The sequence below is a fragment of the Podarcis melisellensis genome (assembly GCF_964234715.1).
Source record: "Podarcis melisellensis genome assembly, chromosome: 13".
Taxonomy (NCBI): domain Eukaryota; kingdom Metazoa; phylum Chordata; class Lepidosauria; order Squamata; family Lacertidae; genus Podarcis; species Podarcis melisellensis.
This window is the reverse complement of record NC_138545.1, coordinates 43,987,201-44,000,839: the sequence shown is the minus strand read 5'-3', so window position 1 is coordinate 44,000,839 and position 13,639 is coordinate 43,987,201. Positions and strand designations below refer to the sequence as shown.

The 13,639-nt window shown below is 45.8% G+C and overlaps 1 protein-coding gene across 2 annotated transcripts in view; it reads left to right on the top strand.

Moving 5' to 3' along the window:
• Nucleotides 1-13,639, top strand: part of KCNH6 (potassium voltage-gated channel subfamily H member 6) — a 125,145-nt gene that overhangs the window by 44,504 nt on the left and 67,002 nt on the right. For both annotated transcript variants that reach the window (XM_081883816.1, XM_081883817.1), the window contains exon 3: nucleotides 11,255-11,410. In XM_081883816.1, coding sequence (XP_081739942.1) covers nucleotides 11,255-11,410 — 156 coding nt within the window. The remainder of the gene's footprint in view (nucleotides 1-11,254; nucleotides 11,411-13,639) is intronic.

Genomic DNA, 13,639 nt, shown 5'->3' with positions numbered 1-13,639 from the left:
TGCCACACGATTTCTGTTCTCATCCTGAGGTAAAGTTCTTAACCCAAGGTACTACTTCCGGGTTAGCTGAGTCTGTAACCTGAAGTGTCTGTAACCTGAGGTACCACTGTATTCTATGTGGCAGAAGGGGTGGTCAGTGAGACAGCTGCCAGTGTGTTTGCTGACGGTTTCTATACCATTGCACATCTATACCATTGCCATTTCCTGCTTTCTATACCACTGCACATCGCTGCAGCTGTTTCCTTCATTGCTTGTAAACAGCCAGAGTTTATGCTCCCTTTTTTTCCTTTTCTGTATCCCCTTCTCACAAGTGACGCAATTAACAATATCTTTTTCTGCTACTAAAAAACAAAAGCATGTTCCTAGGTTTAAAAAAAAAATACGGCAAATTAATCTTGCCCTGTGACACCACCCTCTTCTGTGATTTTGAACCGTTTCTCTGACAGAGGAGCAGTTTAAAAATCTGGCTGGCTGGCTAGGGTTGCATTGCTGCTGGAGCTGATCTGCAGTGTGGGTGGAAGTAAAGCACAGAGCTTGCCAGTGAAAAACTACCATAGCTGCCTTGGATCTGCTTGCTTTAAAGGAGGGGAGATTTTTCCCTCTTTCTTCCCTGTCCCCACCCACCCACCAACACAATTGATAAATCACACACGCGCACACACACACACACACACACACACACTAAAATAACCAAACCCATTTAAATAATAATAATCAAAATTATTGTTTTATTTTCCCGACCCTTGTATAGTCCCACTGATCAACCTCTCGCATGGGAAAGAGAGATTTCACAAAAATGTTAACCACGGAAGTAGATCAAGGAGAGTTTTCAATATTTTTTGCCAAAGGAGGCATGAACGCCTGTAAGATTTCAATTTACTCTGGGGGTTTTCAGATTGCGGCCACGGCAAGTTTGTTGATGGGCCAATCAGGAGGGCTGTTAAAGAACACAGGAGCAATAACTTACATTTTCCCTAGATGCACTGTTGTGTATGGCCACATTGTACTTTTAAAAATCCATCATTTTGCACAGTTTTTAAAAGTGGGAAACAACTGGACATCTCCCTCCCATGACAGCTATGTTTTACAATGAAGAATACCTGTATTAATGCAGAATCTGTGGATCTGGGAAGCACGAGGACAGAGAAATTGTATAATAGCATTAAATGCTCAAAAATGTGGGTAATGAAGACCTCTTCTCTTCCAATATTTCCAAGTAAGGCATTTCCTGATTAATATTCAGTACAGTACGCAATACATAGGAGACTTGCCTCTATATGCAAAACCCATGAGTAAAATAAAAAAGAGAAATATGTTTGCTATCCAGGTTCTAAGATATATTAATTTAGCTTGAGGGGAAAGTGGAAAAGGAAAGTGGAAATGGGTGGAAGATATTTTTTTCCTTGAAGAGGTGCACTTATTTTCTCCCTTAATGAGGTTAAATACACTGTTGATACAAATTAAAAGCGGAAACATTTCAGGGTCATTAGACACGACTCTGCTTTTTGCATTATGTCACCTTTAAGTTCTCCCTGAGGTTATGCAGCAGATTAGTGCACAGTAAACAAAAGGAGGTGATTAATAATTTAATTATAACTGCATGAATTGGGATTGCAAAACATATACGTGGAAGAACAATTTAGGAATGGATGTAGAAGATGGGTTTCAGTGTTCATGGAAAACACTTTACCTGATTAAATTGACACATTTAGGTCAGTCCATAATAAAATATCTACCATCCATTTAATCACGGATGAAGAGCCCAACCTGATTTGCATTATTGAAAACTGGGTAAATGAGCTTGGAAGAGCTGGCGTCTCTCAGCTGTGTCCACCTGGGCTCTCAGCCCAGTACCAAGACAGGCTTGAGGGTTGGGGAGAGGGAATAGCTGTGGTCCAACTCTCTCTCCCTCTCCAGGATTCCTGTCCAGCAAAAATCTGGTTTTTAGTGTTCACACCTGGTGTTGGGCACAGGGGACATATGGTTTTTGCAATGCATAGGAGAAGAATGGAGAGAACTGGTGGGACAACGGTTATCCCTGAATATAAACTCTATAGGAAGGATAGAGTTTACTCCTTAGCCCTTTCTTTTCTCGAAGATATCCCCACCAGAGTGGAGTCCCTAAGATGCATGGCACCTCATGTCCCTCCTTCCATCAACTCTTACAGCCAAGCTGTTGTCAAATCTTTTGCTCCACTTTCCTTTGGACACATGAGTGAGGCTTAGAGCGGCGTCTTGTTGTCTGGGCAGCCCAGAACTTCCAGCCACACTGCTGCCAGGCTTCTGGGAATCTGACCCCCCCCCTCCCTCATAGCAGGCTGCCAGTATAGTGGTACCTTGGGTTAAGTACTTAATTTGTTCCGGAGGTTTGTACTTAACCTGAAACTGTTCTTAACTTGAAGCACCACTTTAGCTAATGGGGCGTCCTGCTGCCGCCACGCCGCCAGAGCACGATTTCTGTTCTTATCCGGAAGCAAAGTTCTTAACCTGAAGCACTATTTCTGGGTTAGCAGAGTCTGTAACCTGAAGCGTATGTAACCTAAAGCGTATGTAACCTGAGGTACCACTGTAATGGAAAGACAAGAAGCTCTTAAAGCTAAAGGGACCCCTGACCATTAGGTCCATTCGTGACCAACTCTGGGGTTGTGGCGCTCATCTCGCTTTATTGGCCGAGGGAGACGGCGTATAGCTTCCGGGTCATGTGGCCAGCATGACTAAGCCACTTCTGGCGAACCAGAGCAGCGCATGGAAGCGCCGTTTACCTTCCCGCCAGAGCGGTACCTATTTATCTACTTGCACTTTGACGTGCTTTCGAACTGCTAGGTTGGCAGGAGCAGGGACTGAGGAACGGGAACTTACCCCGTCGCGGGGATTCAAACTGCCGACCTTCTGATCGGCAAGTCCTAGGCTCTGTGGTTTAACCCACAGTGCCACCCACGTCCCACACAAGAAGCTCTTGCCAATGTCTTTATTCAATATTCACAGAGAGAGGAGTAGAAATGCAGCCTCTTTGGTAATGGCGTTGCTTCGAGTAATCTCCTCCCCTTTTCCCTTCACAGTCATCAACAGCTCCACCCCTCTTACGGTGGCTGCCTAGGGCCAATTGTCTCTTAGCTCTCTGCTTTCCTACTTTCATTGCTCGCTGGGTTTGGGGAGAAGGGGGAGGGTCTGGAATGCTCTCTAGTGATAATGTGTCAGCCAGCTGTTTCTGCTCTGCTTCTCCCATTATTTACCAGCTTTGCCCCTCTTCTATCCCTGAGCTGTGACCCTCTGCAAACCAGGCTTGTGCCCCGGGAAGATCACTTTGGTGCTTCAAACGTAGCAGTTTGACTTCACTCCTGGATACACACTCCATTGCCTCTTGATGCAGACAAGAAAGGACAGGGAAGGAGGTGGTGTCACTCTGTATGTCAAATCCAGCAAGCTAGAAATCCCCAAAGGGGCAGATTCCTCCACAGAATCACTCTGGGTGGTGATACTGGGCCCCAAAGGTAATCTACTATTGGGGATATTCTATTGTTCCCCTGAACAAAATGCTCAGGGAGATCTTGTGATAAAAGCAAGAAAGCAACCAAAAGAGAAAATGTAGTAATGGATGACTTTAACTAACCTCACATAGACTGGCTATATACATGGTAAAATTTCTAGATACCCTAAATGATCGTGCCCCAGAACAGTTGTGTTTTTGTCTTTTTATATTGTGAGTTTATGTTGTGAACTGCCCTGAGACCTGCGGGTATAGGGCAGTATACAGATTTTAACAACAACTCATTAGCTGTGCACAATATTTTGACATTCCTACATTAGCTGAACATAAGTGAATTCTGTCTTGAATAATTGTATAACACACTAAAAAGTAAAAGTAAAACCTAAGTCAGATGTCTTGTGTGTGTCTATGTTTTCATGCAGACAACAGAAGTCTGCCCATTACAGACACAGGGGGACAATGTAGTATTGTAATAGGCAATATACTGCTATAATTAAGTGCTTATGGAACTACTGTTTTAATTCTGCTTCAAGCTGACTGTGGAATAGCAATGACTCCACAGCATAAAGAATCCTGGTGTGGAAAGAATCTGTGTCTACCGATTAATTGCAATTTATCTGGCATTCATGATAACAGTTCATTCAACCTCAAAAACATGGGATTGGACACCATAGTCTCTCTTCTGTTTCATGAGGTTCAGAACATCCAAAACCAAATTTTATGATTCCTCCTGAATCTCCAGTCTGTTGTGGGAATTGCATGTGCATGTTCTGCTTGTTCTTTGAGGACGGCCAACTTGCCAGAGACGATCCAGCCACTGGAGTCCCTACACGAAACAGTTTGCATTTGTCTTTTGGCTGTAAGTCAAAAATGATAAAAAGAGGAATAACGTTTTTAATTGGAGTGAAGGAGAGATCTAGCACCTTTGCCCCCAGGTGGTGTGATATGCCAGACACCAGGGAGGCTTGATTGTGTGGGCAGAAAACTGTGATGTTGGGAACATCAAAAACAATGCAAATACCGTCCAAAAACGGAAAAGCGAAGATGCAAATGAGCTTTCAGCAAGTGTTTGTAGATGTGTTTGTACTGAAACAAACCTGCGGTTTGTGTACTCTAATGTGCCCCTGGATAACCCTTTTAGAAGCTGTGGCTGGAACACAAGACGGTGTGTCATTTCACCTCCTACGATGTGAGGCTTTTTGGAAAAAAGCATGTTACATCAGAACTCCAGCATCCGGCTTGTTTTTCATCAAAGTATGTTTTGAACTGACTAGTTTTGGAGCCTTCATACTTGCCCAAAGGGATGCCTCATTTCCCATCCAGACTTCCAATGGAGTCCCGATTTCTAGGCACAGATTTCTAGTTCTGTGTCTGAGAGATTTATGTGTTTTTTTCCATCCCGCTGCTTTCCCCAGGAATACCTACTGTTTATCACTGAATTGGAACAAATGTCAATCGGATTGACGGTAGTTCCAATTCAGCAGTAAACAGTGAGTTTTCCTGGGGAAAGCGGTGGGACAAATCACATGCACTCTGTAAATCACGGACCTGTGCTTAGAAATCGCTGTGCAAACAGATGTCTGAATGAGTCCTGAGATTCCTGCTCTGCCTCTTATGATTTCTTCCTGGGTCTGAAGGTGGCAAGAGCAAAAAACAATCTTGCTTTAGTTGTCATTTGGAGGGTGTTTTTTAAGAACTTAAGAAAGTCCTGCTGGATCTTTCTATCTTTCCAGTGTGGTGCCAGTGTGGTGTAGTGGTTAAGAGCGGTAGACTCGTAATCTGGTGAACCGGGTTCGATTCCCTGTTCGATTCCCAGCTGCTGGGTGACCTTGGGCCAGTCACACTTCTCTGAAGTCTCTCAGCCCCACTCACCTCACAGAGTGTTTGTTGTGGGGGAGGAAGGGAAAGGAGACTGTTAGCCGCTTTGAGACTCCTTCGGGTAGTGATAAAGCGGGATATCAAATCCAAACTCTTCTTCTCTTCTTCTTCCAAAATCCTCTCCTCCAACATTCAGCTTCATTGGACGTCTGTGAGTTCTAGAGTTATTGGGGGGGGGGGAGAAACTTTTCTTTATCTCCTTTCTCCATGCCCAAAGTGTGGAGTGGTCTGGGGGGCCTTGGAAGGTACAGCCAGGGGGCTGCCGCAGGTACCTCCTAGCATCTGCTGCCTGAAGCTGTTGCCTCAATTTGCCTAACGGTAGGTGAACTGATTCTTCATGGACCACTGCCTTGCTGTGCCGAAGGGGCTTGAATAACTCAGAGAAGCTATGAGCTATGCCGTGCAGGGCCACCCAAGATGGACGGGTCATAGTGGAGAGTTTTGACCAAATGGGATCCACCTGGGGCAGGAACCGGCAAGCCACTCCAGTATCCCTGCCAAGAAAACTCCATGGACAAAGACAGCCCTGAGTGCTCACTGGAAGGACAGATCGTGAAGCTGAGGCTCCAATACTTTGGCCACCTCATGAGAAGAGAAGACTCCGTGGAAAAGACCCTGATGTTAGGAAAGATGGAGGGCACAAGGAGAAGGGGACGGCAGAGGACGAGATGGTTGGACAGTGTTCTCGAAGCTACCAACATGAGTTTGCCCAAACTGCGGGAGGCAGTGGAAGACAGGAGTGCCTGGCATGCTCTGGTCCATGGGGTCACGAAGAGTCGGACGCGACTAAACAACTAAACAACAACAACTCGGCTACATAGCAAGGCTTTCTCAGAAGACACAGTTGCAGCTGGAAGAAGTACTGGTTTCCGAAGGAGCCTTTGCAATGCTGGAAACTGAGGATGGCGAGAAAGCTGTCTAGTGGGCTGTACTTGGACCCTGCACCAATTTCTGCATGCTCTTGCCTGCTGCGCTCCTTTCCACTCCATCATTACAATCTTTTGCTCTCTTGTCCTAAGGAAAATAGCCCCCCAAGGGCTACATTTTAAGTTTCTCAGGGGTGGAGTAGATGGGGAAGCAGAACACAAGAGAGATGACTTAGCCTTCTTGCCCCTTTCTCTAACTTTCTGTCAACCCTGAGACCTCCGGTTTTGTGGTTTTGTCTTGAGATCTAGTTCCATTTCCTAAATTTAAGTGCCAGATTTCTATTAATCCCTACCATCCCATATCAGGCACCACTCAGAATCAGAGCAGGGGCTCCGTAAATCTAGGGTTGCCATATTTCAAAAAATGAAAGTCCAGACACAAAAGTTGTTGAGCTTTTCTGGCAAAATTGCTTTTAAACAATGAAGTTTTTGAGCTATTTTTCAGAGAAATTGGCAAAAACGGCACTGCTGACATGGGTTGCCATACATCCAGATTTCCGCCTGAACACTGCTTTCGACTGCAGTATTCCAGGTACGACCTGGAAATTTTGAACGTATGGCTACCATACGTAAACCAGACCCTGCCTGAGCCAGTGGGTGGTCAGAGAATGAAACCAGAAAAAGTTCTAGCTGAGACACCTGTGCCACCCAAAGCCATTTTGCCTTAAACCCTAGTTTGCCTTATTTGGTCTGGAATAGTTCAGTTTCTGCACATGTATGTGTCCCTCAGCTCAGGAAACAATTGTTAGTGTAATAATGCTGCAGCCAGTGTTAGTCCTACTCAAGAGTAGACCCAGTGAGATGACACAATTAATATAGATTCATTCATTTCCATGGGTGTTTGCTGAGTATACCTTAGTTCATGGGTCGGCAAATTAAGGCCCGCGGGCCAGATCAGGCCCAATTGCCTTCTGGATCCGGCCCACGGACGGTCCGGGAATCACTGCGTGGATCGCCAGCGTGTACGTTCTCTCCCTCACTCAGCGGCGCCTCCTCCCTCCCTCCTGGCTTCTCCCTGCCCTGCCTAGAGGAGGAAGGGGGCTGGGCTTCGTTGGTACCAGCAGCAGCAGCAGCCGCCATTTTAAGCAGCCCATCTCTGGAACCCTTTCGCGCGTCGCTCATCTTCCCTCCGCCGCCACCAGGCCCTGCTGCTCGCAAGACACAGGTAAACAGCCACCAAGGCTCGTGGTGCCCTTGCATAATCCCCCCCCCTCAAAATATAGTCCGGCTCCCCACAAGGTCTGAGGGACAGTGTAGTGGCCCTTCTGAAAAAGTTTGCTGACCTCTGCCTCAGTTGAATTCACAACCCATAATGAACATGTCGGGAAGATGGAGGCATTGATATGCTATTTCTAGGGTAGAGGGTATACCAAGTTACAGTGCCCAAGAGGGGAAGTGGCCCCAGAACTATACCTCCAGCAAATACAGTATCACCCAGGGCCAATTATCCCATTTGCCCAACATGCAGCTAAGATCTCTCTTGTTAATGCTGTCTACCTGAGCATTACTGGCGCCACTCCTTTCATTTCACTTCTCCCTCGATTTGGAGGTACTTTAAACAGAGCGCTACTGCGGACCCTGGTCCTCAGCAATGCTGCAGATATTAACAACTACTGACAAAACCTTTCCTATGACTAATTCCACCACTTTTTCCCCTGGAGACAGTGCCCTCTGCTGGCAGCATATGTTTTTCCCCCCTAATAAATCCTGTAAAAAGTAACTAGAACTTCAATATTTTGAGCCTTTTGTGGACTGCTAATTTTCCCCCATTACAATCTTCAGCTAAAACAATAAATCAAAACAAGAACACCACTGTGATTGAGGCTGCTATGTGTTCCTCGCTGATGATGTGCTAAAGCCCGTTTCCTAAATACTGGTAATTTCATCGTTGAACCCCCCCCCCCCGCCCCTGGCTTCTAAACCACCTGGTTCTTAAATAGATTTTAAAATCACAGAGCCTGGATTTAAATTGATACAACCCCCCCCCCTTCCTCTCTCCCTCCCTTTCCAGCAGCAACTTGCATTGTGTGTAGCTGACGTCACTGTAGATTTTGAAGTTCTGAGACGCTGGCCATCTGCTCCTGGCTATGGGAACCTGAGCTCTTTAAAACTGCATGGGCAAAAGCAATCTCATCCGCTCTCCTCCCGCTGCAGCGGCGACAGATGAAGTGGGAGCGCTGCCAGGGAAAGCATAGAATCGGCGCTACGTAGGGCCGGGTGCTATGTTAAGCCTTGTCCCCTGTGCAATTGCTTGAGCTGTTGAGATAAGAAATATGTGCCTTACACAACCCGGGGACTAACTGTGTCACTGGAAGATGCATTGAGGGGGGAAAGACTGGGTGGAGAAGGGCAGAAGGAGTATCCTGTCTAGTCTTGATTTCTTCATTGTCTCCCATTTGCTCCCCACTTGGTCCAGTAAGCATAGCAGCTCTTTCTTGCCAGGCCAAAGGGCAAGTTGTCCTCTGCCAGTGCAGCTAGTCAGATCATTGACCCATGTAGCTCCTGCAGCCAGTCTGAAGCCGCATCTTGGTTTTCAAACAGTTCTAGGACTCAAACGGACTCCCTGAACAGCACAGGTTAAGATTGCCCTCTGTACTCCTCCTCCCCCCCCCCACTGCCGCCCAAGCACTCACGTGTTGTGTGGAGGGGCGCATGATGTCACACGACGCTGGGCCCCCTCAATGTGGGAGGCATGTTGGTGTCTCTGGGTTGCAGCTATAGTGAGGTCTTCGATCCATTGAATAAATGGGGCCGTACATTTAACTTTCCAAGGCAGCAATATCAGTCTTTTGTCCATAGTAAGGGCACAGAAAGTCCATTTACATTGTCCACTTGTCCAATTCCATATAGTAGGTATGTAGTTCGAAATAATATTTGCCTCTGAAAATTTTGGCATTTTTCGTGCAGTCATGCAATATAATACAATCTGCATTTTAAAAAAAAGAAGAACAACACACACACTAGGTACAAAGACACATCTAAGCGTCACATGTTGTTTGGCCCTGAGACAGCATTTTGTTCGATTGTGTGTAGTAGTGTATCATCTGTTACTACCATCACTGCAGCCGTAGTGGCACAAATGAACAGGCAAATCATTGTCACGTGGGAAAGACAACATGCCAAAGAAAGGACTATTTCACATGTTACTTTTTTCATCAGAGAGAGACTATAATCAGTGAGCTAAATCCAGACTGTTTTGTGCTGTGTTGTGGTTCAAGCTGCTTAGAAGATACCATATTTTAGCATTGTTTTGGTTGTAAGCCAAAATACTGCTACTATGACTACTCTTACTTCTACTTTTCTTGGTTACTAGAGAGCCGTAACAAGAAGCTGCTTTCTTTGGTTTTGAAATCTAAACCCTGCATTAGAAGTAGCTCCTATTGCCTCCTTGTTATTTCTTAAAAAAAATAATCAGACATAACTTTCATTAACTCCGGTGAGTAATTGGCTGGCTATGTTCTCATGGCAAAGCTCATTGGTCCTGGGGTTCAGAGAACTTCGTGAAGCTACCACAACAGACCCCTTAATAGAGCAGGGATAGGGAACCTGCGGCCATCCAGATGTTGTTGGTCTACAGCAAGCATAGTCAAACTCCGGCCCTCCAGATGTTTGGGACTACAATTCCCATCCTCCCTAGCTAACAGGACCAGTGGTCAGGGATGATGGGAATTGTAGTCCCAAACATCTGGAGGGCCGGAGTTTGCCTGTGCCTGGTCTACAGCTTCTGTCATCCCTGGTCATCCATCCAGGATGGATAGGAATTGGAGTCTAGTAGCATCCAGAGTGCCAGAGGTTCCCAATCCCTGTGCTGCATATGGCTGACTTTTAAATGAGGTGGTGCTTTTTAGAATGTAAGGCTCTGCTGAATTCACCACTTGATAATACGTTTTTGGGTGGGGACTTTGCAAGAGAATGCTAGGGGAGAGTCATCCTTCTGTTGTCCTTCTCCTGTCTACGCATGATCATACATGATCATAAAGGTAAAGGGACCCCTGACCATTAGGTCCAGTCGTGGCCGACTCTGGGGTTGCGGCGCTCATCTCTCTTTATTGGCCGAGGGAGCCGGTGTACAGCTTCTGGGTCATGTGGCCAGCATGACTAAGCCACTTCTGGCGAACCAGAGCAGCGCACGGAAACGCCGTTTACCTTCCCACTGGAGCGGTACCTATTTATCTACTTGCACTTTGACGTGCTTTCGAACTGCTAGGTTGGCAGGAGGAGGGACTGAGCAACGGGAGCTCACCCCTTCGCGGGGATTCGAACCGCCGACCTTCTGATTGGCAAGTCCTAGGCTCTGTGGTTTAACCCACAGCACCACCCGCGTCCTGTACATGATCATACACAAAGATTAATTTACCAAAAGGTCTTGGTTGCAATACCCATCCTCTCAGACAGCATCACTGCCACAGCACCATCCATAGGGACATATAACTTGTAACTCTGATGCAAAACAGCACCAGTTCCTCCCTTTAGCTAATTTACTGGGTTTGTTTCTTGTAACATCAGTGCAGCTTGTTTTCTATAGGCTGCAAGTTTGTGCTCTTTCCAAACTATTGGTACTGGGATATTTCACCAGAACACAGCAACGCTGTCTCATATACAGCTTCTTGAACATTGAGGGCATCCAGGGACAGTGTGGAATTCAATTACATATTTAAATAAAATGTGCATGGATTATTATTATTATTATTGATATTATTGTTTCTAATTGTTTCTAATATGCTTTTCTTAAATAAAAAAAACACCATTGATCACATGAGATGTTGTGAGCCACTTTGGGCACAATTTTGCGGAAAAGTGGCATACAAATAAACAGATGGTGATGATACAATGACATCATTAAAAAACAGTTTTGAGCTGAGTGCAGTCTAACACTGGCGATGGCTGGGTGATGCATTCCTTGCTGGCTGAGCTGCGTCTCCATCTCGTCTTCACTTGTTGTGTCATGTTTTTTTCATGGCAGCATCCTGTATCCGGTGTTTGGTGGATGTGGTCCCGGTCAAGAATGAAGAAGGAGTCGTCATCATGTTCATCTTGAACTTTGAAGACCTGGCAGCTCTCATTGCCAAAAGTGCCCGGCAGAGCCTACACCAGCGCTTGTCCCAAGGATGGCGAACAGGTGAGAAGCCCAAAGTGGCTCAGAATCCTTTACCTTGGGCAAAGGCACATGGTAGTTTGAGGCGGGGGGCGGAGTTTACAAGGGGGTGGAATTTCAGCAAGTGGGTGGTAAATGGAATCTCTGAATTTTCTCTGGAACTTGGCATGAACATGGCTGATAGTGTGGCATGCAGATACCTCTTTGTATGTGGCCGCGTTGAGTGAGTTGTGACCACACTGGCAACCGTGGAAGAATGTTTTGTCAGAGGAAGATCTTCAAAACTCTATGGCTGTAGGAAGTGAATTCTCTAAGATGGTGTATTGGGAAGGAAGGGTATCCTTAGGTGACGAGGCAACAAATCAAATCAAAACTTTATTGCGGTCCACAGATCCACAAAACAATTTCAAAACTAGATACAGTTAAAACAGCCAGAAAGACAGATGGAAGAAACCAAAGAAACCAAAGCAGTCATTTTGTTTCACCTAGGGCATAATGATCTTTGTTTCTTATATCCTCCGAAAGAAACTTTGCCACGGCCAGTGTAATATCATTTGATCTGTCTTCCAAAAGGTATTTAATATGGGAGGCTTCAGATTTTCCCGGCAAATTTCCCAGTAAGGGTTTGATCAGTTGATCCCTTGCTTGCTCATATTGCATACTGCATTGTGGGCAAGCTCATTGCTTGCCCACAATGCAGTAGGATATGCTTCATACAATCGACGTCCTGAGAACATAAACAAAGCCTATTCTGATAGAGGATGCCTCTCAGTCTGCCATTTAGAGCTTCCAAAGGAAATACATTTAGTCTGGCTTTGGTAAATAAACGCTGATAGGTAGGTACAGACAAATTCATAAGGTATGAGGATATCTGAAAGGATATTGGATTCCAGCTGCGACTGGGCTACAAATTACATAAGATCGGGATCGCTGGTCGCTATGTGAGCTGTCCCAAAGCCTTTGGAGGAGGCAACAAGAAAACCAATCCCTCATAGAAAGGAAGAAAGAGAGAACAAGAGGATAGAGTATCAAATCACGGACAAGTTTCTTAACATGAATGTCAGAATTCTTTGAGCTGGCCATACAAATTTCGTCAAGCATGGATTGCCAAGGTGCCTGTAGTCAGGAGGGCTCTATTAGAAACTCCCTGCAGCTGTAACTAGACATGTGATCAAGCTCATCCTTCTCAACCTAGAAGTGTGAGCTCCAGAGAGCTCACAATATTGTCTCATCTACTCAGTGCGTGTAAATCTAGGTTTTTCCACATATGCTAGGAATGACTGGTAAAATGGGGAGAAGTAGCAGGTGGCAGTCTACAGCGATCCAGTAAGAATCAGAATTACTTTCAACCAGGCCAAGACTGCTGTTGATTCCAGATGTTGTGTGCAACTTGGAGAATTGAGCAACTCAACAGCATTTGTAGAAGGGGGGTGGGCGGGTTTGGATCTTTGTGAAAGAACTAGGAATTATTTGACAGAATTCCCCACACCTTCTCAAAACAATTTCCAGGGTTCCCCATAGAGGAAAATGACAGCCAGTATAAAACCAGTTCAGGTTTCCAGTGCAGATGTACCCATAGATTCAGGGACAAAGTAATAAATTGCCTTAAAAGGTAAAGGGACCCCTGACCATTAGGTCCAGTCGTGACCGACTCTGGGGTTGTGGCGCTCATCTCGCTTTATTGGCCGAGGGAGCCGGTGTACAGCTTCCGGGTCATGTGGCCAGCATGACTAAGCTGCTTCTGGCGAACCAGAGCAGCGCATGGAAACGCCGTTTACCTTCCCGCCGGAGCGGTACCTATTTATCTACTTGCACTTTGACGTGCTTTCGAACTGCTAGGTTGGCAGGAGCAGGGACTGAACAACGGGAGCTCACCCCGTTGTGGTGATTCGAACCGCCGACCTTCTGATTGGCAAGTCCTAGGCTCTGTGGTTTAACCCACAGCGCCACCCGCATCCAGCATTAATTCAGCAGGCAGCAGCTTTAAATTCTACTAGGAGGTGTTATGTGTAAAATTACTTCAGCCCCTGGGGTTTTCAAAAGAACTCAGTAAATTACGGGAATGAATGGAACATAGCGATCCCGTAATGCTGTGCAGGCTGGCCTTGGAAGTTCTTGTTCTAAGGTTAGGAATTGTATGATCTGATGCATTTGTGATAAGGCTGCAGTATAAATTAGCAGTAGACTTAATGAGTGTTGGTACCTGTGGAAGAAGCATTTCCCACCTCTGTACATTTCCAAACATGTTCAACA